This window comes from Corvus hawaiiensis, chromosome 1 (genome assembly GCF_020740725.1).
Source record: "Corvus hawaiiensis isolate bCorHaw1 chromosome 1, bCorHaw1.pri.cur, whole genome shotgun sequence".
Lineage (NCBI taxonomy): Eukaryota > Metazoa > Chordata > Aves > Passeriformes > Corvidae > Corvus > Corvus hawaiiensis.
In genome coordinates, this window is record NC_063213.1 from 45,944,470 (window position 1) to 45,969,046 (window position 24,577).

At 35.7% G+C, this 24,577-nt stretch overlaps 1 protein-coding gene across 5 annotated transcripts in view; it reads right to left on the minus strand.

Annotated features, from left to right (window-relative positions):
* The window catches only part of TAX1BP1 (Tax1 binding protein 1), a 56,032-nt gene that overhangs the window by 20,422 nt on the left and 11,033 nt on the right, over window positions 1–24,577 (minus strand). For 4 of the 5 annotated variants that reach the window (XM_048302794.1, XM_048302823.1, XM_048302800.1 and 1 more), the window contains exons 3-8: window positions 18,994–19,096; window positions 15,446–15,633; window positions 13,680–13,838; window positions 2,754–2,902; window positions 2,525–2,615; window positions 1,082–1,267 (exon numbers count right to left, since the gene is read on the minus strand). In XM_048302794.1, coding sequence (XP_048158751.1) covers window positions 1,082–1,267; window positions 2,525–2,615; window positions 2,754–2,902; window positions 13,680–13,838; window positions 15,446–15,633; window positions 18,994–19,096 — 876 coding nt within the window. The remainder of the gene's footprint in view (window positions 1–1,081; window positions 1,268–2,524; window positions 2,616–2,753; window positions 2,903–13,679; window positions 13,839–15,445; window positions 15,634–18,993; window positions 19,097–24,577) is intronic. The other variant, XM_048302813.1, reaches the window with a different exon arrangement.

Consider the following 24,577-nt stretch of genomic DNA (forward strand, 5'->3'; position numbering starts at 1 on the left):
AGCTTCCTTCAGGCACATCTACCTTCTCTGGCATGGGGTCCTCCACAGGCTACGGGTGGATGTCTGCTTCACTGTTAACCTCCATGGGCTGCAGGGGGACAGCCTTGTCTCACCAGGGTCTTCACGATGGCCTGCACAGGAATCTCTGCTCCAGCACCTGGAACCTTTTCCCCTCCTTCACTGACCCTGATGGCTGCAGAGTTCTGTCTCTCTCATGTTCTCACTCTTCTCTCCAGCTGCAATTCCTCTCACAGAGTTTCCCCCTCTCCAATACCCTTCTTAAATCTGTTACCCCAGAGGCGCTACCACCATCACCCACAGGCTGAGCCTTGGCCAGTGGTGGGTCCGTCTTGGCGCCTGCTGGCACTGGCTCTGTCAGGCATTGGCTGATACTGGCTCTCTCACGGGAAGCTTCTGGCAGCTTCTCACAGAGGCCACTCCGCTACCAAAACCCACACAAACCCAATACATGCATCCATAATACCCAACTAGAACTAAGCCTGAAATAACCCCATGTGGACCACGGACAACATAAATATGAGTTCTTCAGCAATTTCACTCTCCTATTACACCACACTGCTTGCTAACCACAATGCTACCACAGGGCATAGTAAGTCACCTCTTCCTTCGAAACCCTACTGCGCAAGTTCTCAGCACTGTAGCTTGGCACTACATTCACCTAACAAGTCCTTCAGCAACCACTTCATGTCTCCTCTTTTCTTCTCCATCACCCTCTACAGTCTCAACACAACTACATTACAAACTTTCTCCTCAACCTCCTTTCCTTTTTTGTGAAGCCAGAAGCAACTCAGGAGCACACCACTTTTACTGAACTCAGAAATTACCTTTTCACACATAGTTAATCTCAGTTCATTATGTAAGACCTCAACAAGCTCAAAAGGCGCAAAACTAGAACAGATCTCAGTCTTTTCATCATTTTCTGCATCTACAGAGAACATCATAATCCTCCTGCCTCTTAGCGTACACCCTGGTGATTTCTTCAACTTCCTTTCTCTTGTCAAGCACATACAACATTAGATACGTTTATTCACATCAGACCAATTATATTAGTAGTGCTTACCTTGTTGGATGAAGAGTGCAAAAAAGCTTTCTTCATATTTTCTTTTTCAGCTATTAATAGCTGTAATCTGCCAACCTCCTCTTTATAATACGATATCATGCTTTCTTTGTTTGCATCCAAATTCTTAAACGTCTGGATTTCTTTTACTAGTTTGGTGTTTTCTATTTCTGTATTCTTCAAGTGTATCTGCAATGATGCTAAAACACGTCAAACTTCTTCCACGTTAGGAGAACTACTGTTCACCTGTCTATTTACGTGCTCACTGAATTCTAACTTACTCTAACTTGAGGCAGATTAGAAGGGGTAAAGAGAAAAATTAAACATTTGATATTGTCACTGCCTTTCAGCCCAAACTTTCTGGCTGGAATTCTTTCAGCATGGTCACCTAACAACAGCTCCAATCTACAGCTAGAAGTTAAAGCCCTAATTTCTCTCCACATCAAATTAAGCCGTTCAGGACTCACTCCTCTCTTCACAAATGCTAGACAACTAAGGACAAGTAAAAGAGAAATGACTTGAAGAAAACTAAAGAGAAATTAAACTTCTAGTAGTATCTGCCCACAGTCATCTAAACAAACAGGTCTACATCAGCAATATTCATATCCAATGACAGCCAACTACTTTTAATAAATCTGCCTACAATAATGCAGAACAGCTCCTGCACTCAAGTATTTCCCACTCAGACCAGAAGATTTGTGTTGATTATTTACAAAGGGATTCCATGCTTGTAAAAGATGCTTTTAGATTTTAGAACCTCTGTTGTGTATCTAATACTGCCTATCACATAATGACATTTTCCTAGGAACAAAAATAATCTTTTAAATGCACTTGATCTGTTTCACACAACCTAAGGATTTCATTATTTTAGCATATAAAGTTTTTTCTACTTTGAGCAGAGGGGGGCCAGCAGTGTATTTTTTTTCTATATATGGGTGTCTTTCAATACCAGCAAAAGAAATCAGCTATGCTAGTAAAAACAAATGCAATACAGAACCCACTAAAGCTTCTCAGTAAAGCTACACAAGGCTCAAGAAGAGGGATTTAGAAAAAAAAGTCTGGAGAGAGAATTTACATGACTAAGAAGTATTTTAGTTATGAAAAAGTGTGTTAAAGATGATAAGTTACTGGGTGATGCACTGTATAACTAAGGAATTTTCTCACTAGAATCTATTATTTTTTGTTACTATGTCTGAGCTTTAACAAATTGGTGGTTCATTCTCCTTCTTATAGACCTTTTTATACCATGGCTGAATTCAGATGCTGTTTTTCTCATTCATTTTTATATGAGAACATCTATAACTATCTTAAAGATATGTTCACAGAAGTTACCCATTTCCTTTTTTCCTTAACAAATTCAATTTATTAGACTTCTCCATAAAACATTATTACTTTTATTTCAAACCACTTCATTCCAGTGTATACAGGTACAAGTAATAAAGTTACCTTATAAAGTTCTTTTTCATCCTTTTCTGTCTTTAACACACATTCAAGTTGCTCCTTCTCAAGCATCACTTTCTTCAGTTTGTCCTTCAGACTAAAATATTGAAAAAGTATTGGTACAGAACTATTAATATAGAAAATCCATGCATATATTAAAAACTGTTAGTCTAAAAAAACACCTTTGGGGAAAAAAAGTAAAATAAGGAAGGTAAGGAACAAAAAGACTAAGTACCTGTCTAACTCAGTTTCTTTTGCAATGGCTTTCTGAGTAACAGTCATGATATCTTCTTCAAGCTGGAGAACTTTTGAAGCAGCCTCCTCATGCTTCTTCTTTAAATCATTATTTTCCCTTTTAAAAGCTTCTGATGTCTGAATATTATCCTTTGAAAAAAAATTGCAAATAGACGTCATTTAAAAATGTGATTCTTCAGAAGTAAAACATGCTATTTGAATTAATGCCAAAATATGGCCATTAGATTTATTCTCTTCCTTAAAATGTATAACAAGCCCATTTCAAGTAAACATAAGTATCTACTGAATATTGCTATGCACAGTTCATCTATTAATAAGGGGTCAATAAGGAGTTTGTTTTGGAGCAACCATTCTACTCAGAGCCTACCAAAGACTTCAGAGTACAGGATAAACACATTATTTCCTATCTTTTGCCTATTTCCTTTCGGCACACAAACCACTGTCTGTCTAGCTTAGAAAACAAAGAAATTTGTTTCTCTTTGTACTTGCTTTTACTTAAAAAGAAGAAGAGCTTGCATTTTTCCAGACAGTTACACCACTGTAGCAAAACACAGTAAAGACAACTGCAGGCAAAAGGAGAAACAAAACAAAACAAAACTCTGATTTAGAGCTGGTTACTACATGACATTCTCCTAGCTAGAACATATAGAAGATCTCACATAGCTCAAGGAAGCTGATGCAACCATTGTAGGATTTATGTCTTGGATATTGGAAGCTGAGACAGAGGATGATGACAATAGTCAAAATGGATTCCTTTGTCAGAAAACTTGACAAATACAAGATGGGAAACCACTTTAAACATTCCATTCATTACCTAATTATAGTAATGTCCATACTGTTCTAAGGCAGTGGACAGCTGAATGCCATCTCCACCACAGCAAAACGGCCATTTAAAGTCAGGCTGTCTTAAATAACCCTGAAAATGGTTTTTTTTCCCATATAACTATTTTTTTGAAAAAATAAATAAGTAACACTAAAGTAGATCACACACACTGAGATAATATGCCACTTTTTCTGATATCAAAGTACGATAAAGCTCAGCTTATTATCAACCATGACAGTGATACGAATCAAAGTGTAAAACAAGGTCAAGACACACTGACCAACATAGCTAACTACAGCATGACTTAAAAGTGTTTGTGTAGATACTAAGGTACAAGTTGTCTTTCTGCTCTAGATTTGGGAGATTAAAGCACTACTTCATCTATTCATTTTTAAACAAAGCTCAATGCCCTGAAATAACAAGACTGTACTGTTCCATCAGGAGAAACACATCAGCCAGACTTTACGAAGAACCCCTACTGGCCGAATTCCAACCTAACTAACAATGTTTTAAGTACAATAAAATATAATGAGGACTGGTTTTAGTCATTAATTGTCAAGATACACTGTTCACAAGTATAATTAAGCTCCACTTTTACAAGCAACTAAACAGAAGTTTGAGCATTATGATTTTCTTTGCATGGAGGGGTAGGTAGTATTGAACTGAGGAGTGGCAGATGTATCTGATGACTCGTTCACTTGCTACACACTAAACCAGCATGTAAAGTAGATTCTTGTTTTTGTTATATAGGCTATATAAAAGAAGAGGACTAATACATTACAACTATTTAAACTCCAAATGGCTTTCTTATGTCTTAATATAAAAAAGAATTTAAAGGGATCATGAATGTGCCATCTTTTTTAAAAAAACATCATTGGAGAAGATAACCCACAACTTTCTTAAGGTCTTTATTTCTGAAGACCTATCAGTTTCCTACAACCAAAAATATACGTACTTGGTGTAATGAGGGCAGGATATTTTAATTAAAGTCAGTATTCCAAGTAAAACTTGTTATATAACCAGCAGCAACACCACACTCTGTAACTGCTTGTCCTCCCCTAGTGCAGTGGAGACTAATTACTTGCCCGTTTTGAAAGCCTAGCATAGTAAAAAGTCTATTTCAATGCATATCTGTGTTTTCTCTAAACACCACTTTGGTATAACTGTAACTGTTGTAACCCAAGTGCCTTCAAAAGAATTTAATCTGATACATTATATATATAAACTGTACAAACAGTTCAAACAGGCTGCCAAAGGTAACATATATTAAAAGGAATTAATAGCCTGAAAAAAATTCACTCCACAAACAGCATTACAATTGATGCTGCTTTGCTAGTTATTCTAAAGGGACATGGTACTAAAATGTAAAAGTTCCATACTTAACAGATTCTCACCTAATAAACTTGTTTAGATACAACTAAAGCCTACAGTTTTTAAAGAAAAAAAAAAGGATTAATTTTTAGAGACAACTTGTTATTTTACAGAATTCTTAGCAATTCAATTTAGATGTAGCAATCCTAGTCCCATACACTGGCTACAGTGGTTTCAGAGCCTGTAAAATTTAAAATGAGTGCTCTTAGACTATTTTACAGGTAAAGTCAACTGCGTTTAGAAGGAGTCTAAAGGGGAAGAATATAATAAACACATCAACTAAATGTACAACGACTCTTACAAAAAAGGTAATTACTTTCTGTAATAATTGCTTTAATTCATTTATCTTATCTGATACATCTACCAATATTATATATTTTCTTCCACCTTCTTAACAGAGGAATAAAAAAAGCACAGCAAGAGCATGAATCATTTTAATGAACTGGTTTAAAAACACCCAACAATTTTAGGTTATTTTTAATCCAGTTACAAATGCAGCTCCCCCATCTCCTTCCCTAGAGCTGCAACAGCCATAAGGGTGGGAGTGGGAAGAAAACTGCACCAAGGGTCAAGAATAAGCAACCAGAAATTACTTAAGTCAGCTTTACTGCTGCAAAACAAGAAGTTATCAAAACAAAAATTCCTGTAACTACTAGGAGTCTCGCTAGTAAAATGAAACAACAAAAATTCAATGAGTTGTCAAGTGAATTTCCCTAGAATCTAAATCACACTTTGAAAATCTTGATGTACTTTCAGATAGGGAACATGAAGAAATATGGGAGTTCCAAAATCTTTACTGCTATTCTAAAATGGCAGAAGACTTAAGACTGATTATTTCAAAAATAATTTTATTGTAATTCCATGTAACACTGTCCTCATAAAGCTATTATAAGCTCTACCTAAAGGATATGCAAAGATCATGCCTGGAGTCATCCTTTAAACACATTTAAAATCCATTCCATAAATAAATTCTTACTGCAAAAGGACTAATAATCTTTCATTTGAGAATGGAATAGCTACAATGTTTCTAAATTCTCATTTTTGTAAGAGAAAATCATGGCAAAATCCATACATTCAACAAGGAAGAACAACACGCTCTCCCCACATATTTCTTACTTCTAATGGATTTTTAAAACAGCAGTAAAACATTGCTGAACAGAGTCTGGTTAATGGAAGCAAAATGGTACAGACATCCCTTCCTATGAATCAGCACATACAACACATTTTTCAAACACAAAAAGAGATCCAGCAGACAGAATACTTGAAAAACACAACCCAAGACTATTTCCAGACGCGCCACCTTGCAGTACGGCAATGGGCAGCATGGCTTTTTATGCTTCATCTCCCCTTTCCATAACATGCAGAGCTCCCTACCAGCCTTTTCAAAGTCATCCCACACCTAAAGCATTCACTTTTGATTAATGGCTAGTATCTGCAGCCTTTTTTTACTTTTTAGAGAATGCGTACACTGTAATGAAGAAGGATGAAAAGTTAAAAATGAGCCATGCAGCTCACACTGAAGAGGTCAAATCACTAAATACAAGGCAATCTACTTAAAAACAAAAAAGAAAAAAAAAAAAAAAAAGCAGCACCATCTTTCAGCTGGATTGATTTATCTGTATGTAATTTAATGTCAGAGCAACCATTATGCTTGATATCCTACAGAGAATTTAGGGGGTTTAGATGAATTATCTGCAGGAGCCTTTTCTTTATCTCACTGACATCACAGCAGCTCCAACAGAATCATGTGAAACACTTGGCTGACATCATATTCTGTTTAAAGGACCTCTGAGGATAAATGATGAACACAACATAGCACCACTGCAGCCACTGCAAAACCTGAGTCTGCACATAACACAGGACCTGAAACATCTGAAAGCAAACCTCAAGTCGTAATTTTTCTTCCTAAAAAAATTTAAGCATTCAGTAAAATAAAACAGCAAACCAATTCCAAATAAACTCAGTAACATTAAGCTTTTATCCTTGTGACTATGACTTGTTATAGAAATATTGCTCTAAAAAACACTGCAGTCAGTCTATTTTGAAAACCTAAGATATCACAGTGGTAGTACTTTAACTGTTAATTCTTCAACTAGTATTGTTAAAGAGATCAAAACTACAAAACTAAGGTCTAACTCCGTAAGAGTTCATCTAAGTTACATCAATCAATCAATTACTGTCATGAAGATTACAAACATGCAAGTTTTTGCAGAAGGCAGCTGAAGCATTTACACATGCTATGATTTTGCAACATGTATTTATATGTCAGAATGTTAATTCTTAAAACATGTTGTAATTTCACTATAAGCTATTGATTTGGTGAAGTCATTTTCATGAATACTTAACTGAATTATAGAATATCTCTAGTTACCCTTTAATTTTCCATTGAAATAATTTTCAAGTGCCCAGTTTAAGAAATACTCATACACAGAACAGTCAAAAAAACCCCCCATAAAACAGGGTTTTCTCTTCATATGATGTTTATAGTACCCAAGGGTGCTGTAATTGCTGGTGCCAACCTGAGCAAATCTGAGTACTTAATTTGTGTCTAAAATTAAATGAAGCTGGGGGGAGGTTTGCTTTTTGGGCTGGGGGGCAGTTTTTTGGTTGCTGTTTGGGTTTTTGCCTTTTGGACGGCTTGTTGTCACTTAATTTTGGGGGGTTTTTTTTCCTAAAACAATGCATCTTCCTGACCATCAGATTTTCACACATGCAGCACACATGAACCATATGAACAGAGCCTGGTCTAAAGAGACACTGAAGAAACACTTGATTCACTTCTCTGCACACAGGCTGAACTAGGCACTTGTACTGCTGACATATCACAATGCACAACAGTGTTTTTTCGCTTTCTAAACAGAGAAACTCTCCTTATAAAATGGCACCAAAAGCCAACTTAAATTAATCTCTGATATTTGAATAAAATTCTCCAATAAATAAAGCTACTGTGCAGGTAGAACCTGTCAGCAGAATGTGAATTTACATGGATGTCTTGTTAAAATTCCCCATCAGATAGATGAATAAGCCCACTTTTATAAAGTTAAATGGTAAACTAAATTTACAAAAAGCATGAAAGAACAAGTGTATCAAGTCAGTAAATTCACTCCTGCCTCAGTTTATGCCAGCATCATAACAGAAACACTACTCAAATGTTCACAAGATCAAAGGATGAACAGGCACTCTGCAAATCTGTTGCTTCTGACGCAAGCTAAACGTAGGCAGAAACTACTGCCACAGGAGTAAGACTTGTCACCACTGTCACATTAAAGTAATCAGGTCAGAAGTGCTCTCTTCCCACTAGAGGGAGACCAATGACTGCAGAAGCATCGTTTGCAAGCTCTGCTCTCTACAAAAGCACAAAAACAGTGTTCACAAAATTGAATGGCTGCAGAGTATCAGAGGAATGACCAACGAAAAGACACACAATGACTGCTGCACGTTTCTCTTCTTCAGCACAGTAATATTGAATCTTAAAACAGTAGGCAAGTGCCACAGACCTTACACACAGTTTAAGCATACACAAAACAGGGAACACAAAGACTAAAAAGTATTCCTTCTTGTTATGTACAAAGCTGTATACATTTTATATTCCTAATGTCTAAGATAGAGATTAAAAATATTTCTATTATTTTTTTCTAAATAAAAACATACTAAGCTTTTGTTCCATTTCCTTTTTAAAAAGTTTGTTTCCTTCAATTTTTTAAAAAGCAAAATATATTCAGATAAAAGCAGCATACTAATGTTATTCAACACACTGATTATGTACCAGTTTACAAAAGCAAACCAAAGGAAAAGTTGAAATATTACAAGCAACCTGAAACAGTTCTGGTAATCATGTATAATGTGTCTTTTTCTTAAGCAAAATAATCATAGTGTACAGCTACATCATTATTTCAACAGTGTTCTATTTCTAGAGTTGCAAGGTGTATATACAGCATGATCCTAAATAAAAGTAGGCTACCAGGGAACATCACCCTAGTAAAAACATATTAACTTGGAAACACTAACAGAAGGTTGTAAGAAGAAGATGTGACATTTCTGAAACATTTCCAGTAATTTCACATTTACTCTGAATTCCCACACAGAGTAGTAACAGATTAAGTTAAATCTTCACACTCAGTAAGAACTATTTTAATGTCATCTGGGGGAAAAAAAAAAGTAGGAACAGTTTAACTGACATGAAAACTGCTGCAAAGGAATACTATGTTTTCCTCTAACTGAAAATATAGCCCTTTTCAGAAGACTAAAGAGAGTGTTCATGCTGGGGCAGGAAAAGGAGAGGCCACTTACGCCCTCTCTAAACTGATCTTGTCAGAACATACTGCATTAAGCAGGCCTTAGATAAGAGGAAAAGATCAACCTAAAAGAAATACAGACTGAATTTGTCCCTCATCTTACAATATCTCAAGGTTTGGAAGGGTGCGGTTATTAACACAACTTAATGGTAATAAACCATAAGTACACACTAAAAAAGTGGGGCTGGAGAGCTTGTTCCTTGTGAGAGCAAACACCAACTAATGCCAAGCTGTTTGTCTTGCAAATACTTTTTTTTTCTGTGATGCTGGCAACGACAACAAGAGAAAATGTTGTCCGCAGAATCATTCGTATGTTGAATACAAACTGATAAAGCACTAAAAAATTAACCAAATCTAAAAACCCAAAAGCCTTTAGGGACAAGTAGTGACTCAGAGTAGAGTAACGTGTTACAAGAAGATGTGTTTCAAGAACTCTAATAGCACATTATGACTTTATGTCTTGAGTGCATTTATTCCTCCTACCTTTGGTAGGAAATGACATGGCTACCTTGTAAGAAGGCAACACAAAACTGTTTATCTCTTGAACAGCAAGGGCACCTTTGCAAACCAAAATCAGTAGTCTGCTGTGGCCATTAATTTCAAGTGCCACAAACACCTATTTTTAAAACTCAAAAAAACGGGAATCTTTTCAATACTTGAAAACATGCATAGAGCCCAACAGTCAAGCTTCAAGGAGCACTGATTGTATTACACCTGAATAGATTCTTTAGTACGCCCTTTTCTTAAAAGACTGATCTGCTTTTAGCTTATCTCTTCCTAATATTTTCCCTAACCACTTACAAAACACCCCAACTAGACAAAAAGCGCACTGAGAAAACAATAGTTCCACTGCCCAAAATTCTCTTAAGAGTAACTAGGTGTGAAGAGAGGTCATTTAATCAAGAGTAGGAGGGAAGCACTAATTAGGATATAGCTGTGGCATTGTCGTGTCAACAATTATCCTGTCTATTTTAAGAAAGCAATGCTTCTACAGAAGCATTTCTCAATGATCCAAACTACTTCTGAGCTATTTCTGAAAATAAAGGACTGATAAAAATCCATACCAAAAAGAAGAAAGTAGTCTAAAGGCATATGAATAAAAGAGGATTTTTTAAGAGAACTGGTTTTTAAGGAATGATTTTCGTATTAGGAACTTGGAGCTTCTCCACCTTCTATTTGTTATACTGCACCACAGCAAAGTAACTTATGTACTACAACCCCTAACCACACTATCCCCATTCTGTTCAATTACAAAAATACAATGTAGCTTAACAATGGATTTGATCGAAAGACAAAACACAAGAGCTCAGATAACCATATTATTTTCTCTGAAGAAACTAAGGTTTTTCAAAATTAGGTAAAGTGACAAGTATTATGTATGCAGGGGTTCATAACTCCAGGGCTCTCTTATCACAATACAAATGTAATAAGCAAACATTAGTTGCCAAGAGCTCTGCACTCAATCAGAATCGAATACATGTGTCTGTAACAGACACATCCGCTTCCTTAGCACGTGCAATTACTGCTTTTTAAACACAGTGCTTTGTACTACTATGGGTTTTTTGAGAGGTTTTTGCACAAGCAGAAATATATTGTGCACTTCCTGATGGAAGTACTTGCAAAAACAAACAAAAAGAAAAGTATGCTGTTAAGAGATTGCACACAGGTTCAACGTAACTTTACTTCGAACAGAAATAGATTTCTATTATAGCTGTCTTAAACTACAAAGGTAATGATATCTAGTATATACAATAATTATATTTTCTTATACGGGCTATTTTGTTTTATTAATTGTTGTTCATTAGTCCAATATGCTCTAAAGTATACTAGAAGATTTTGAAAATAGAATTCCAAATAGTTAAACCTTTTCCTAATTAAAGATTTTTAAAAATACAAATTTTAAATTCATGAATTCCATTTTTTACCTATTTATGCATTCAAAGTTTGTAGCACATAACTAAAAATTCACATGCATATGAAAAAAAGAGAACTAGAAATAAAAGAAGAAAATAAAAAGCCCCCATAATACTTAGTTAAAACAACCACTCAAAGGCAAAAAACCCGTAAGCCAAGCCATAACAACCTGGCTCACACTAAGCACCTGTGAAGGTTCTGCTGTTACAGAAAATACAAATACATTCTGATTACTTATCACTTCAAAGATTATCCCCTGTAGTCTTATATAAAAAACATCCAAGTTAATGCATTGCTCATGTTTATTGCCACTAACAACTATTCACATCCCACAAAGTGCACCAGATTATTTGGCGGCTGTGTTCAGGAGCTGTTTGGTAAGATTCGTTTTAGAGGTCAGTTGGGGAGGGTGTGTTTTGTGGGGCTGTTTTGTTTGGATTTTTGGCTTTGGTTGATGCTTTATTTTTTAAACAAGCCACAAGAAAAATAAAACCTAGGTACTGAAATCCAACTGAGTGCTGTGTCACTGCTGCTCAGGAATCTTTCAATCAATCCATTAACATACTGTATGTATTCCCAGCAAACATAAATTACATAATCCTGCAACCCACTGTTGTATTTCGTGTACTGGGGTGGGGAGGCAAGGAGAGCAAGTCATCTTTAAGACTGGAGAGCCACATGTAAAGCATTGCTTATTAAAATTTCTGATGATTAAAAAGTTAACATACTGCACCTGATTTAGTAGATGCTCACTTAATTTTCAGGAATAACAACCAATTTATATTCTGCTTATACACATAAACAAATGAATACTTTTTCAGCTCAGCAGATATGTTTCTTTTTTTAAAAAAGTGAAAAACAGAGAACAGGACATAAAAGATGTAAAATAAGAGAGCATCCAAGTCTCTGTCTTTTGTCTATTGGAGAAAAAAAATAATTGCATAAGTTAGAAAACTTCCACAGTATTTTAGCCAGGTGAAGATCTGCATCAGCCTCAGATCAGACATCTATTTGTAGCTAAGTGCAAGTGAGAAGTTTGTCACACTGCATTAGCTCTTCATGGAAATCCAAGGCCAAAGGAGAACAACAGTAACAGAGAAAAAAGGAGAGAAAAAACCCACAAAATAAACCCAAACATTCCTGAAATTAAATTCTATTTGCTAAATTCTGGTATCTTAGAGGCAAAAACTATTTTGGATTAGAGAAGTTCACTCTAAAACGTGAGAAAGTACCGAGACATTTTTGTTCTTATACTGTCTAACTGTATCCTTGCTCAACAGCAGTCAAAATTCCATTTCACGAATTGTTCTAAGATGGAATTGTAAAGTTAACATGGGTTGGAACTGACAGTTTGCTTTCAAACATTTTTTTAAAATAAGAGCCTCAAATGACAATGAAAAGTATCTGTGCAGCTCATTCAGATTTATCCACCGAACTTATGATCTGCTAATCCATGAAATGTGAATTTATATTCTTCTCTCATTGATTTGCACTAGTTCTCCCAAGCACTTTAAATTAAAATAATTCTTTAATAGGAAAAACTTTTTTCTCAATAAGATCTATCCTTTCTTTCTTCCTTAGCCAACACTAGTCCATTTCACTCACTGTTCAAAAGTACACTACAAAGCACTAACATTTTCAAGTTCCCTTCACAAATTCCTTTTAAAGATGTATGACACAGGACTGTTGACATGTACATACTAGTACCTAGAAATAGTCTATTAACTGCTGTCCGCAGCTAAATTATATAGGTTTCATTACTTCAAATTTGTCCATGTCACCACCTCCCTCCCACATGTTTTTAATCTTCTCCTAAAAGTTGGGGTTTTTTAAAAAGCAGCAGCTTAAAAATAGATTAGATCCAACTTTTTGGTGCCAATTCTATAGTATTAGATTTCCTCCTTACCACATACAGAACTCCAAATTAAGCTGGCTTTGGTTTAGGCTACATTTACATTTTTGCTATTAATGAACACTTTAAACTGATTTTTAGGTTTATGCTTCTTTTCCCTTTGAATGGTGAGACATTTCGAGAGAAGTCAGTTACTTTTCAGTCCTTGGCAGGAAGTACTCTCTGTTAAGTCTTGATCTTTGCTTTTCATACCAAAAACTTTTATAATTTTCAACAGCTTGTGTTCTATGCAGTTATTCCCTAATGGGAGCTTTTTCTGAAAAGCCTTCCTCCATTTTAAATTAATGTAAGCAAACTTTAAATTATCAACTACTTTCCACTATGAATTCCACAGTTAAATGTCAAACATCTGGAAACAGTTGTCATCGATTATCTTACCAAGCCTGGTACCAAAAGCCTTAAATATTTTAGCCATTTTACGACATAAAAGGAATAGTGGCAGGAGGTTAATAGGAACTGACCTATTCTAGTGTAAATGTCTATCTAACTGCTGAGGGGGTTTGATAGCTGATTTTCACACAGTTTGACTGGTCCTTGAAAAAGCAGTATTATAGACATTATGAGTCAGCTTTAATCAGTTAAACAACTAACCTTTTGCTCTGTTTGCAGTTGTTCACATCTCTGCTTTTCATGGTAAAGTTCTTTTTCCAGTTGTTCAACTTGATCTCTGAGTTGTGTCGTTTCCTTTTCCAGAACAGAAGTTACCTTTAATAGCTCTTCTTTTTCTTTTATTATTTTTTCAATTTTAAACTGGGGAGGAAGGGGGGGGGGGGGAAGTAAAAAAAAAAAAAAAGAAAATTAAAAAAAAGGGGGTTGGTAATTTTTATCCCCTTCATTCTAATCAAACAAGTGGGTAACAGATTACTCCAGTTTTCCCTGGCTAGGTTATTACAGTTTTCCCCTTATTCCCAAATTTCTAAAGTTTAATTGCTTTAACCACATAGTACCAGACTACCATAAGATAGCATGCTTTGCAGTGTCCTGATTTATCCTCAAGTTTTCCTTCCTTAAATGAAGTGCCTTTACTGTTCCCAAGTGACAGCAACTGTGGAAGAGCTAATTCTAATGACGGCAGCTTGGTGAAAAAATGACAGCTGAGTGTAGAGACACACACTCTCTCTAAAGCAGTATTTTGAGGAATTTCTTGAGAAAAATGAATACACACACACACCCCGCCTCCAACACCTGAAAAGCCCTGAAACATGACCTGTGCCCTTTCAAGACTTTAACAGGGCTTATAAAAAAGATGCACAAACTATTTAGTAGGACCTGTAGTAAAAGAACAAGGGGTGAGGGTTTTAAACTGAAAGAGGATAGATTCAGATCAGATGTAAGAAAGAAACTTTCATGATGACAGTGGTGAAACTCTAGAAAGGGTTGTCCAGAGAGGTGGTAGATGCATCATCCTTGGAAAAGTTGAAGGTCAGGCTGCATGGGGTTGTGAGCAACCTGATCTACTTGAAGATGTCCCTGCTCACTGCAGCGGGTTGGAGTAGGTGACCTTATATGGTTCCTTCCAACCCAAACCATTCTACAGTTCTATAAACCAAGATCATAAAAAATACTTGAGAACTTCTTTAATTTTAGTACTATGAATACATATCTGAAAAGCAAAAATACCCAGATGTATCTCTGTACTAAGTCTCTTATCCCTAAATTTTGAAAACCATAAATCAAATACATGCATGTATGTGCCTAGATGCAACTGACAAGATAAGATGTCTGATGGCAAGGTAAGGGAACTGTACCGAGCAATTTTCCAAGAAGAAACTCAAACAAAAGTTAGTTTGGGTTCCCTTTTTGTTTGTTTGGGTTTAAATAGTGTTCAGCCTACAAACAGCAACAAGCAAATGTAAAACACCTTGACTCTGGACATAAGCACAGAAGTCTAACCACATCTCTCTAGCAAAGAGCACAACACATAGAAAACTGCTTTAAATAAAACAAGACCGACTCTAATATACTTAGGCATCTGCAGTTATTCAGCTCAGTCTCCAGGGCTCTTAACTTGGGCACAAATAAAAGTATACTGGTTCCATAACTCTTTTTCCTTACAGGAACCACCATTTCACACAAAGGGTATCTTCCCCCCCTCCAGTTAGTTGGGGACTACAGATGTGAGAGATGGGCAATATCTACGTCTTACATTTCCCAGTCCATGCTTATTGCTATACATTTTTAAATATTGATTTAACCTGCAAATTTTCTGAACTTCAACCAAATACTACAGAACAAGCCAGAAATATATACATTACACAGACACATGTAGGCTTTTCCTCCTAGTTTTTTCTTCAGTATCTGTGATCGTATGTATATAGCATAAAGAAAATAGCATTTTAAGAATTTTTGTATCAAACCTCAAGAAGTCCGGCTTTTGTGGTCACCACTAACATATCAGAGTTTCCTTCATCCTCCATAGTGAGCAATTCTTCAACAGGAGAAGAGGTACGAAACTGGAAAGGTGTGCTTGCTCCACGGATTTCTCCTTTGTAAGTCACGTAACAGAACTGATAAAATTCTCCGTCATCATTTGGTAGATAATATCCTGTCAAAATAAATTCATATTTGAAGAAACATTCTACACAAGCTTACAAGTCTCCATTTGTAGACAGATTACCACACCATGTTTGACTCACAGATTTCAGGCTCATTGCCTCAGTAAGGCATAGATGTATCATCAAAACAGCAAAAAGAAAAAGTCACCCTATTTAGTAATCTTCATCCCCCAGCAATTTCTACTAGTATTTAAGACAAAGACTAAACAGTGTTGGGCAATAGCTGCTGTTCATACACTTATGAAACAGGATCATTAGCAATCACATGCCATGAAGTTCATCATGACCACATTATCGTGTGACTGCTGTACAGTCACAGAACAGAAAGTAAGTGATCTTTTGGCCTTGAAATACCTACACAACCAATTACAACAGACAAAGACAGAATAATATGCAATCACAAGACACCTGCAACTTTACCAGGTACCATTTGCACATAGGTTTTGCTGTTGTTCTTGTTGTTTTGGGGGAAGGGGTTTGTGGGACAAACACAATTTATTTTTGCTATTTTCAAATGCCGAAGCACAGAAATGCTCTGAATGGATGACACCAGCTGAAAGGGAAGAGCATGGAGTTTAATAAAGAGTTTATTTTTTAAAATTGAAAAAAATTCTTCTAGACTTTACAAGTAAGAATAAATCCTCTTCCTTGAAGATATGTAACAGTGCATTGTGCAAGCAAATTATTTGAGAAGAACTTCTGTGTGACTATCCAATTGAACTGTTGCCCACTACAGCTTCAAGCCTCTTGCATGACCCAGAATTACACAGTAAGATTTATGAATGTTAAACAATCATTTCCAGAACTACAGAGATTTTTACCTTTATTAGTAAATTCAAGATCCATGCCTTACCCAGTTGAATGATAAGAAAACCAGCCAGTTTTATTCTGAATACTTATTTTCAGATACTGTAGTCAGCCTGAGGATGATACTAATATAATAAATCCTCACCCAGTGTTCAGTCCAACAGGTGATGTCACTCATTTCAGTTCTTTTTTCACCACAATTCAATCTCCTCCCTTTCTAACTTTATCATTAACTTTTCACCAACTTTTATTCCATATTCCTGGAAGTCCTTTCCCAGTACTCCTAGCTACTTTTCCTAGAAATTGTAAAACATTACATTTGCTGTATAGACAGCACTTGTATCAAGAACTTCATGTTTCCATTAGTCTTACACTTTATTAACAGTCATTCAGGGAATAGTATCGGAACCTCAAAACATCAGGATTCATGCTTTTGGGCCTGGCTACACTTCCCTATATAGCACTGTAGTTCAGTTTACCTGATTCAGCGCTTAAGTAAGATGAAACTATGCAGAAATAAATGCAGAACAATCTACATTGCTGCTTCAGCATGTTTTCATATTGGTTCAGACAACCTGATTTTAAAACTACTGAAAGTCTTTTTTCTTGTATCTAACATGAACTGAAGAAACAGATTTCTGATTATTTTCTTCCAGCACACCTACTTGATCCTTAAAAAAAAAACAAAAACAAAAACAACACATTTAATGTGCTGCACAACATTTACTATTTAGCTCAGATAATTAAGCTCCTGTAAGCTCTACTGATCTCAGCAGCATTAAAATATCTTGCCAAACACAACTGGGAGACTGTTTGAATGGAGATTCAATCTGGCAGCTCTATAAAAGTGGAGATCTGTCAGGATGGAATGTAACAGATGGGCAGAGTTACTCGGTCTCTTCGTGTGCGGTAAAATTTCTACATACAAAGGACTGATACTGGCATAAAGAGTCCTACTTTTCTAGATCACTTTTCATTTCAGTCCAACCCGACTGCATTCATTCAGTGAACTTTGGTAACTGTAAAAGAAACTAATGATTTCCTTCCAGTTTCTACGGAGCACACACACTTTTCAATCAACTTCAAGGTTATAAAATGGTTATCAGGTTATCAGACCATGTGGACATGGTCACCATCGAAAGCAGCAGAATAAAAAGAGACCTGGCAAAAGAGAAAGAACTGAACTCATCAAAGCTATCACTATTGCAGCTTTAATAAGACAACAAGCTAATACAGTCATCATTTCAGGACTTCATTTTTTTTAATATGCTTTAAGACTAAGGCCAAGTACGGGAAGTAAAAAAGAAGATAAGATGGTACATAAAATTCTGTTTGTAAGCAGAAAAGCATTCATTTAGTGGAGGTGCTCTTTTCAAGTGAAATTTTAAATGTGTGTTATGTCCTGTGGCAACAACTTCTGCATGTTGACTGTGTCATAAAAGTACCATCTCTACCTCCATTTTGAACTTGTCACTTGGTAGCTTACATCAATGGCTCCTATTTACTTCTATATATAGAATGGATATTAATCCACTCATGCCATGGGTAGCTGTTTTTAGAGGCATCAGTCACTTCACATTATTTCCCTTTCCCAGCCTGAAAAACCTGGCAGAAGGAAGTTTGGAAGGTCATTTAGTCCAGTTTCCCACACAAGAGACTGTTGTCAACACCTGCCTGAGACTACTGTGGCTGTGTCTAAACAACTGTATGGAATTCTCATTCTTCCAAACCAAGGATACCTGTTCAAGAGCTGCACTACTCCCTCTCAGTAAAAATGTTCTTCCTAATGTCAGACATAAACCTGCCAGGTCACAACCCACAGCCATGGTCCCTTTTTCTATTTAATGAGTGTGGCTCTCATCTTTATAATTCCACACCCCTAAAGAGAAGCTATTTCTTAATTTTGATCTTCTTTGTTGCACTTTACTAGACCGGTTTTGAGATTGCAAAGGGGAGGGAGAGGATATGACCCGCACACAGTGTTGAAAATGCAATTATACTATAGACTTGTACAATGGTGTAACATTTTCTGGTTTGTTCTTTATTCTTTCCTTAAAAGCTTCAGGCATTTCCATCAATTCCTTGCAGCAAAAGGTCCCACGCAATTCTATGACTATTCTGAACCCTCACAAAACTATTATCTACACTATTTATTCTTTGACAAGAATCTCTTCACATTAATAATGTCTGAAGTCTAGAGACTAAAGACTATGTAAAGACACAATGCAGTAAGAGATGCCAAAAAGCCTACTGATGATTAAACAAAGTCATTTTCAGTATTTTAATTGTTTCCAGCAGAGCTTCTCTATCAGTCATGAATATTTGCCATTACTATGTAAAAAACATACTAAGTTACATACTTTCCTTTACAATTTCCTTGATATCTAAAATAAGACTAAACTTCCCACGGTGAAATGTTGAAAATTCTCCTCCAATTTATCTTTTTAAAACTCTAGTACTGTCATACAATGCTCGGCACTTTAAGTATTTCAAAAGCTGTGTAGGCTGGAAAATACAGATAGATACTCCTGCCTTATACTCACCTTGAAAAGTCAGCACACAGTTAACAGTTGATCCTTCCACATAATTTTCTGGCATAGGTGACCAAAGAAACGTGTAATAATCTCTTGCAGTACTCCAACCAACCTAAAATTAAATAAACCACAACAAAAAAAGAATGAAAGAGAAAACATTAAACAGAAGAATATGATATACACAGTTAAGATATCATGGTCTGGCCTTTACAACATACTATAACATGCATATATCTGCTTCAATATGCAATAAAAAGATACTTAACAATGTTTACAAATCAGGAATATTTTAACAAGCATGTCAAAGATTTAGCATTAATTTTATTAAGCTTGTTACCTAAGGCAATAAATGGGTCTAAGGCAATAAAAGGGTCTATATAAAGTAAAACACCAGACAGTTTTCACTGCATGTTAAACTACTATTTGGTACATTAATTTTTTTTCTATAAAGATACACATTTCTATATTAAAAATACAAAAAGATTAATTCTTGATTTTATAGTGGGATTTTCTTAGTGTAGGTTCTGCCATTGTTGACTCTTTTGTGTCCACAGTCCAGCTGGTTCATCAGAAAACAGAAGGGGCGGGGGAGAGGAGGGGGGGAAGCTTTCTATGCTACTGTAAACATCACAATTGACATTAGAATTTTTTTGACAACTTCTGCAATGCCGAAGACCAGCATTTCACTGGAATGCTAATTCTCTCATACATACACACTATGTCTGCAAAGAAAAAAAACAGATCTGCATGAAAACCTAACTCAGCTAAGTCAGCACAGTCTTCCTGCTACCTTCAATAAACATCTGCTTTCAGAGTTTTCCTAAGAGTGCAGTTCTGTACAGTAGTGAGCCACTGGCACAGGTTGCTCAGAGAAGCTGTGGAGGCCCCATCTCTGGGAGTGTTCAAGATCAGGCTGGATGGAGCTCTGAGCAACCAAGTCTAGTAGTGAGAGGGGTCCCTGCCCTTGGCAAGAGGGTTGAAACTACACGTTGTTCTTTAACATCACTTCCAACCCAGACCATTCTATGAGCCTATGATTCTACCCTCTGAAGATGTATATTCCAATAGGCTTAAAATACATGCAACTAAACCAGAAAGCCAAAGCAACTACGTCAAAGCAGTGGATATTAATAGCATAATGGTGGAGGAAAAGAAGAAATACATTTGATTTATGCCACTGATGAAAAAAAAAATACCAAAAGCCAGGTGTCATACAGTTTATCAGTGACTGGGTATACTGACAGGGAAGAATTAAGAAATAGAAAGGGAATAAATTGTTTCCCAATTTTTATCAGGTAAGACAATATTTCAAGAGGAAGAAGAAAAAACAAATACCCACACACAAAAACCACACAACAACCAAGAAAAGATTAAGTTAGTAATCATGATTTTCACTATTTCAATAGACAGCACTTCCAAACTCCAAGTCTCAAAGTTCTCCTTTATAAAGAATACATTGCAGTAGTGTATTTTAAAGGCATTAATCGCTGGGTTTTGAAAGGAATTTAAAAAAAGGAAAATATGTTTAGATAGGCAAAGGCAAAGAGAACATCAGAGGTGAAAGTAATTCAATAGCAAAACAACAATTATGTATGTATAGAGGCATACATTTCACGTATGTAAATTAATACATAGCATTAATTAAAAAAATTCTGAATAGATTATTCCATAGATGTCCATTCACTTCTTCACTTATATATTAAGAAGTATGGAAAAACTAATGTCAAAGATAATAAAGCCTTTTTTATATTCTTAAAAAACGCAGATTAATAAACTTGAAACCAGATGAAATTCTCATTTTCAGTCGCTTCTGTAAGGCAACCAGCATTAAAGACAAGCAGTGCAGGTGTTCAACACATCCACTAGAATGGAATCACCTACTGCATCTTAGACCTATTCTTAGCAAAAAAGATTTCTAGGGTATTTCCTATCAAGCAGCTTTCAAAGATGTCAATGAAATGAGATTTCCTGGAGTTGTTATTCCCACACTTAAATATCTCAGAAATAACAAGGAAAACTCTTCCAGTAACTTGGACGTGGTAAAAGGAGTTTTTTCTCGATAAAAGTTCACAGGAAAAACATTTTGCAAATTTTCACATTAGTCATGTCTTCAAATCCAACTCAGATGTTACTTCCCCTTTTTTTTCTGAACTTGCTTTTACTTCAGAAAAGAGAAGCATATACCATTACATGGTGCCCTAAACTGAAGCACACGGCTTTCTAAACGTAGTTCTTAGTGAGTGAAAAGTCAGCATCTTTTTCGTTTCAGAAAAGAAACTAAATTATCATGTCCAGAACAAATACTGTATAGAACTGAAATAATCTTTTCATCTTACTCCAGTTTTCATTTCTGTTAAAAACCAAAATATGCACACAATGCTTCTGACGCTGTTTTCCTGACTAAGATAACATTGTTCCTTCTGATAATTAACACTGGAAACTGTAGAGAAAAAACAAACTCCAGTGAACATAAACACGAAAATGGTCCCTGTAGGAGATCAAATCCATTTCTGATGCAGTTTATTCCAGGAATTCTTTTTTTCTTAGATATCACATGTTCATTTGTAAATTTAGTGATTTATCCTGAAACCAAAAGTTATTTTTATCAATAACCTACCTGTAGCAGTAATCGACAAAAGGATTTTTTGAGGTCATTTAAAACTTTAGCCATGCTGATACAAACAAAAAGAGTAATTATGTAGAAAACAAATAGCTCTCCTGGTCTGTTTCTCAGCAGGTACTGTATTTTAAGTATAACTCTAATCTATGGACTGCTGGTAAGGAGAGAACTGTGACACGTCAGCAGCTAGCAGGAAACACCCTGGGAAGTTTACCCCACAAGTATTTTCTGTAACAATTCCCCACATTTCTGGTCATCCATCATCTGTTTCCCCTGGCGAGACTCCCTGTCTTACACTCTTATGATCATGACAATTCCGTTCTTTCTTAATGGGCACATGCAAGTTATCAGCAGGTGTGGATTGCCCAACAGCTCTTGTCACAGCACAGAATTTCAGAAAATGAGGGTTTTCCCTGCTACAGGTTCCACATGTCAAAATGTGACAATGCGCAGAAGGAAGTATGAACAAATCTCATCTTCCTGAATACACTTTAAAAGGAGAAGGTGAGTATTCTGCAGCAAAGCAAGTTAGCTCATTAACATTTTTCATCATCCTTCCTACATAACACTAAATATCATTAAATTCCACTGTGTTATTTCTTAGATGGCAGAAACAAGGAGCAAAGCCACATAATGATAACTTGAGAATAAAATAAAGCCAAATTTAAGTAATCCGTGGTTTAGGCGTAGGATGCAGATCATTAGAAAAAAAAAAAAAATCTGTTTTTTTATCAACAGGTTTTAATAAACTTTTACTTTAGTACTTTATGTCTTTTGTCAACATTCTCTTTAGTAAGCCTAGTATGGAATACACAGTGGTTCCAAACTACAAAATACTGTACTATATATATACTATGCACATATACATAGTGATAAGCTTCTCTACAGCAACGATTATACGATCACAGATATAAGACTATAGCACACAGTGGATGGCTCAGCAACGATTTCAATGTGATCTTTGACATAGATATTTCTTTCAGCTCAGAAAGAAAACCAATAGTTGTCTAAAGACAGGGCTAAAACTGTATGGATAAAATTTAACAGCACTTAAAGGAAAGTAAATAAAAATTGAGATAAACTAAAACCAGTGGCAAAAGCTACAAAGGAAATCAACAAAATATGAAAAATATGAAGAGAAGATGGGAATAGTCACCAGCAGCCCCACAGTGAGTTTACGTGGTAAGTAAAACCCTGTAGCTTCGGAAGCAAAACAAACAGCATCCTCAGCAACATCAGGCGTATTAAGTTTGGAAAAATAGTTTCATTTTTAATTACAGGAACCAGAAAAGCTAGACTATTTGTCTTACTGCTGATCATACCAACAAAACCTGCTACAAATAATATGGACTCTCTTCCAGTTAGTCTCTGAAAGGGAAGAGGAGTCCAGATTCCCCACAAGAACCCATTCTATGTGAACACCTTACCTGTACTACACTGACAGGAGGAAAATGGCTATTTAAATCGTCAGGCCTCTAAGAACAAGAGTCTGACCATTTCAACTGCCAAAGCAGCTGATATGACTAACACTGACCATCTCTTTTCATGAAAACATTATAGAAAACAAACAAATGCTTGTAAGAAAGATTAGAAACTTTCATTTCTTCATTTGAAATTCAAAACTATGAAAAAAAGCCATTGAGAGAAAATATGTCCATTATAAAAATATATTTAAAATCAAGTCTTCAATTATACTGTATCATTTTTTATTTCCTTCATTTACCAAGCAGGTTCTAAAAATTTATGAAAATTATGAAAATTTACGAAGCTGCAAGCATATTTATTTACATTCATAATTAGAACTTAATAGCTGTTAAAAGATGCTAACAAGGAGAAAGTGTGGAAACCTACACTTAACTCCTGTTGAAGACTCATGTGAAGTTAACAGTTCTATTTTGGTATGAAGAATACATTCTTATGTATCAAAATGTGAAAGCAAAGTTAAAGTTAACTTCACATCAGCTGGAAAAAAAACAAAAAACCCCCCAACACAACCAAAAAAAGTCAACTACAACCATGAAACCAAGTTCCAGTCAAAGTGCTAAAGCTGATGCACAATAGTACTTTCTTACTATCAGAAATCTAAAATAAATGAGAAATTTCCATAGGACATGCTGGGAAACTTTCTCTGAGCCAGGAAGAGCACAGTAGCCACAGTTTATTAGTTCAACTTAAAAACCTGGCATGGGCCATGGCAAACATTACAGCACCCTAACCCACATTCAAGCACACCAACATTGCAAATTACAGAACTCCAACACAAAACCTTCTGAAGGTCAGAGGAGGAAAATGAAGAATGACCTGTCAAACTACACTTGTGAAGCCTGAACTCAGGTTCATCTTCTGACCAGCACAGTAGCCATCTGTGCTGACTGTGCTGACACCATTACTTTTTAAGGAATTAATTGAAACCCCTGGAAACATTTTGCTCGGAGTTCAAAACTCAAAAAAATTGAAGCATTCTTATTTCTCAGTCCAAAGTGCGCGTAAGACTTTGATGATGCAACTTTCTGAACCCAACAGAAAGAAAAAAATCCATTTTATAACTGCATTAGACATAAAGTATCTGCTAACCTGCTATTCAACACATTCTTCTATATTCTCTGCATTTAATTCTCTCAAACTCCACTCTGAAATACATTTTTAAGTTAGATAGCTGTGCATAAGTGCAAACATTCTTGCTTTCCTTCCCGAAGTTAACCGAGATTAACAATCCAGAAATCAAATTGTATTTTCACCTTCTCATGTTTTTATACCAAAATATGACTACATATCATTTATCCCACAAAAAATGTCATATCCAGATTAGATTATTATGTACAAACAATGTATAACCAAAATCTCATTTTATTTAATTTTTCCTCTATAAAATGGAAAGCTTTAATAGGTCATTACAGAGTAATCCACTCATGATATGCCTATTTCCTACTTCGGAGCAAAAAGGCTTATTTCAGTTTAGGACATCATAAACAC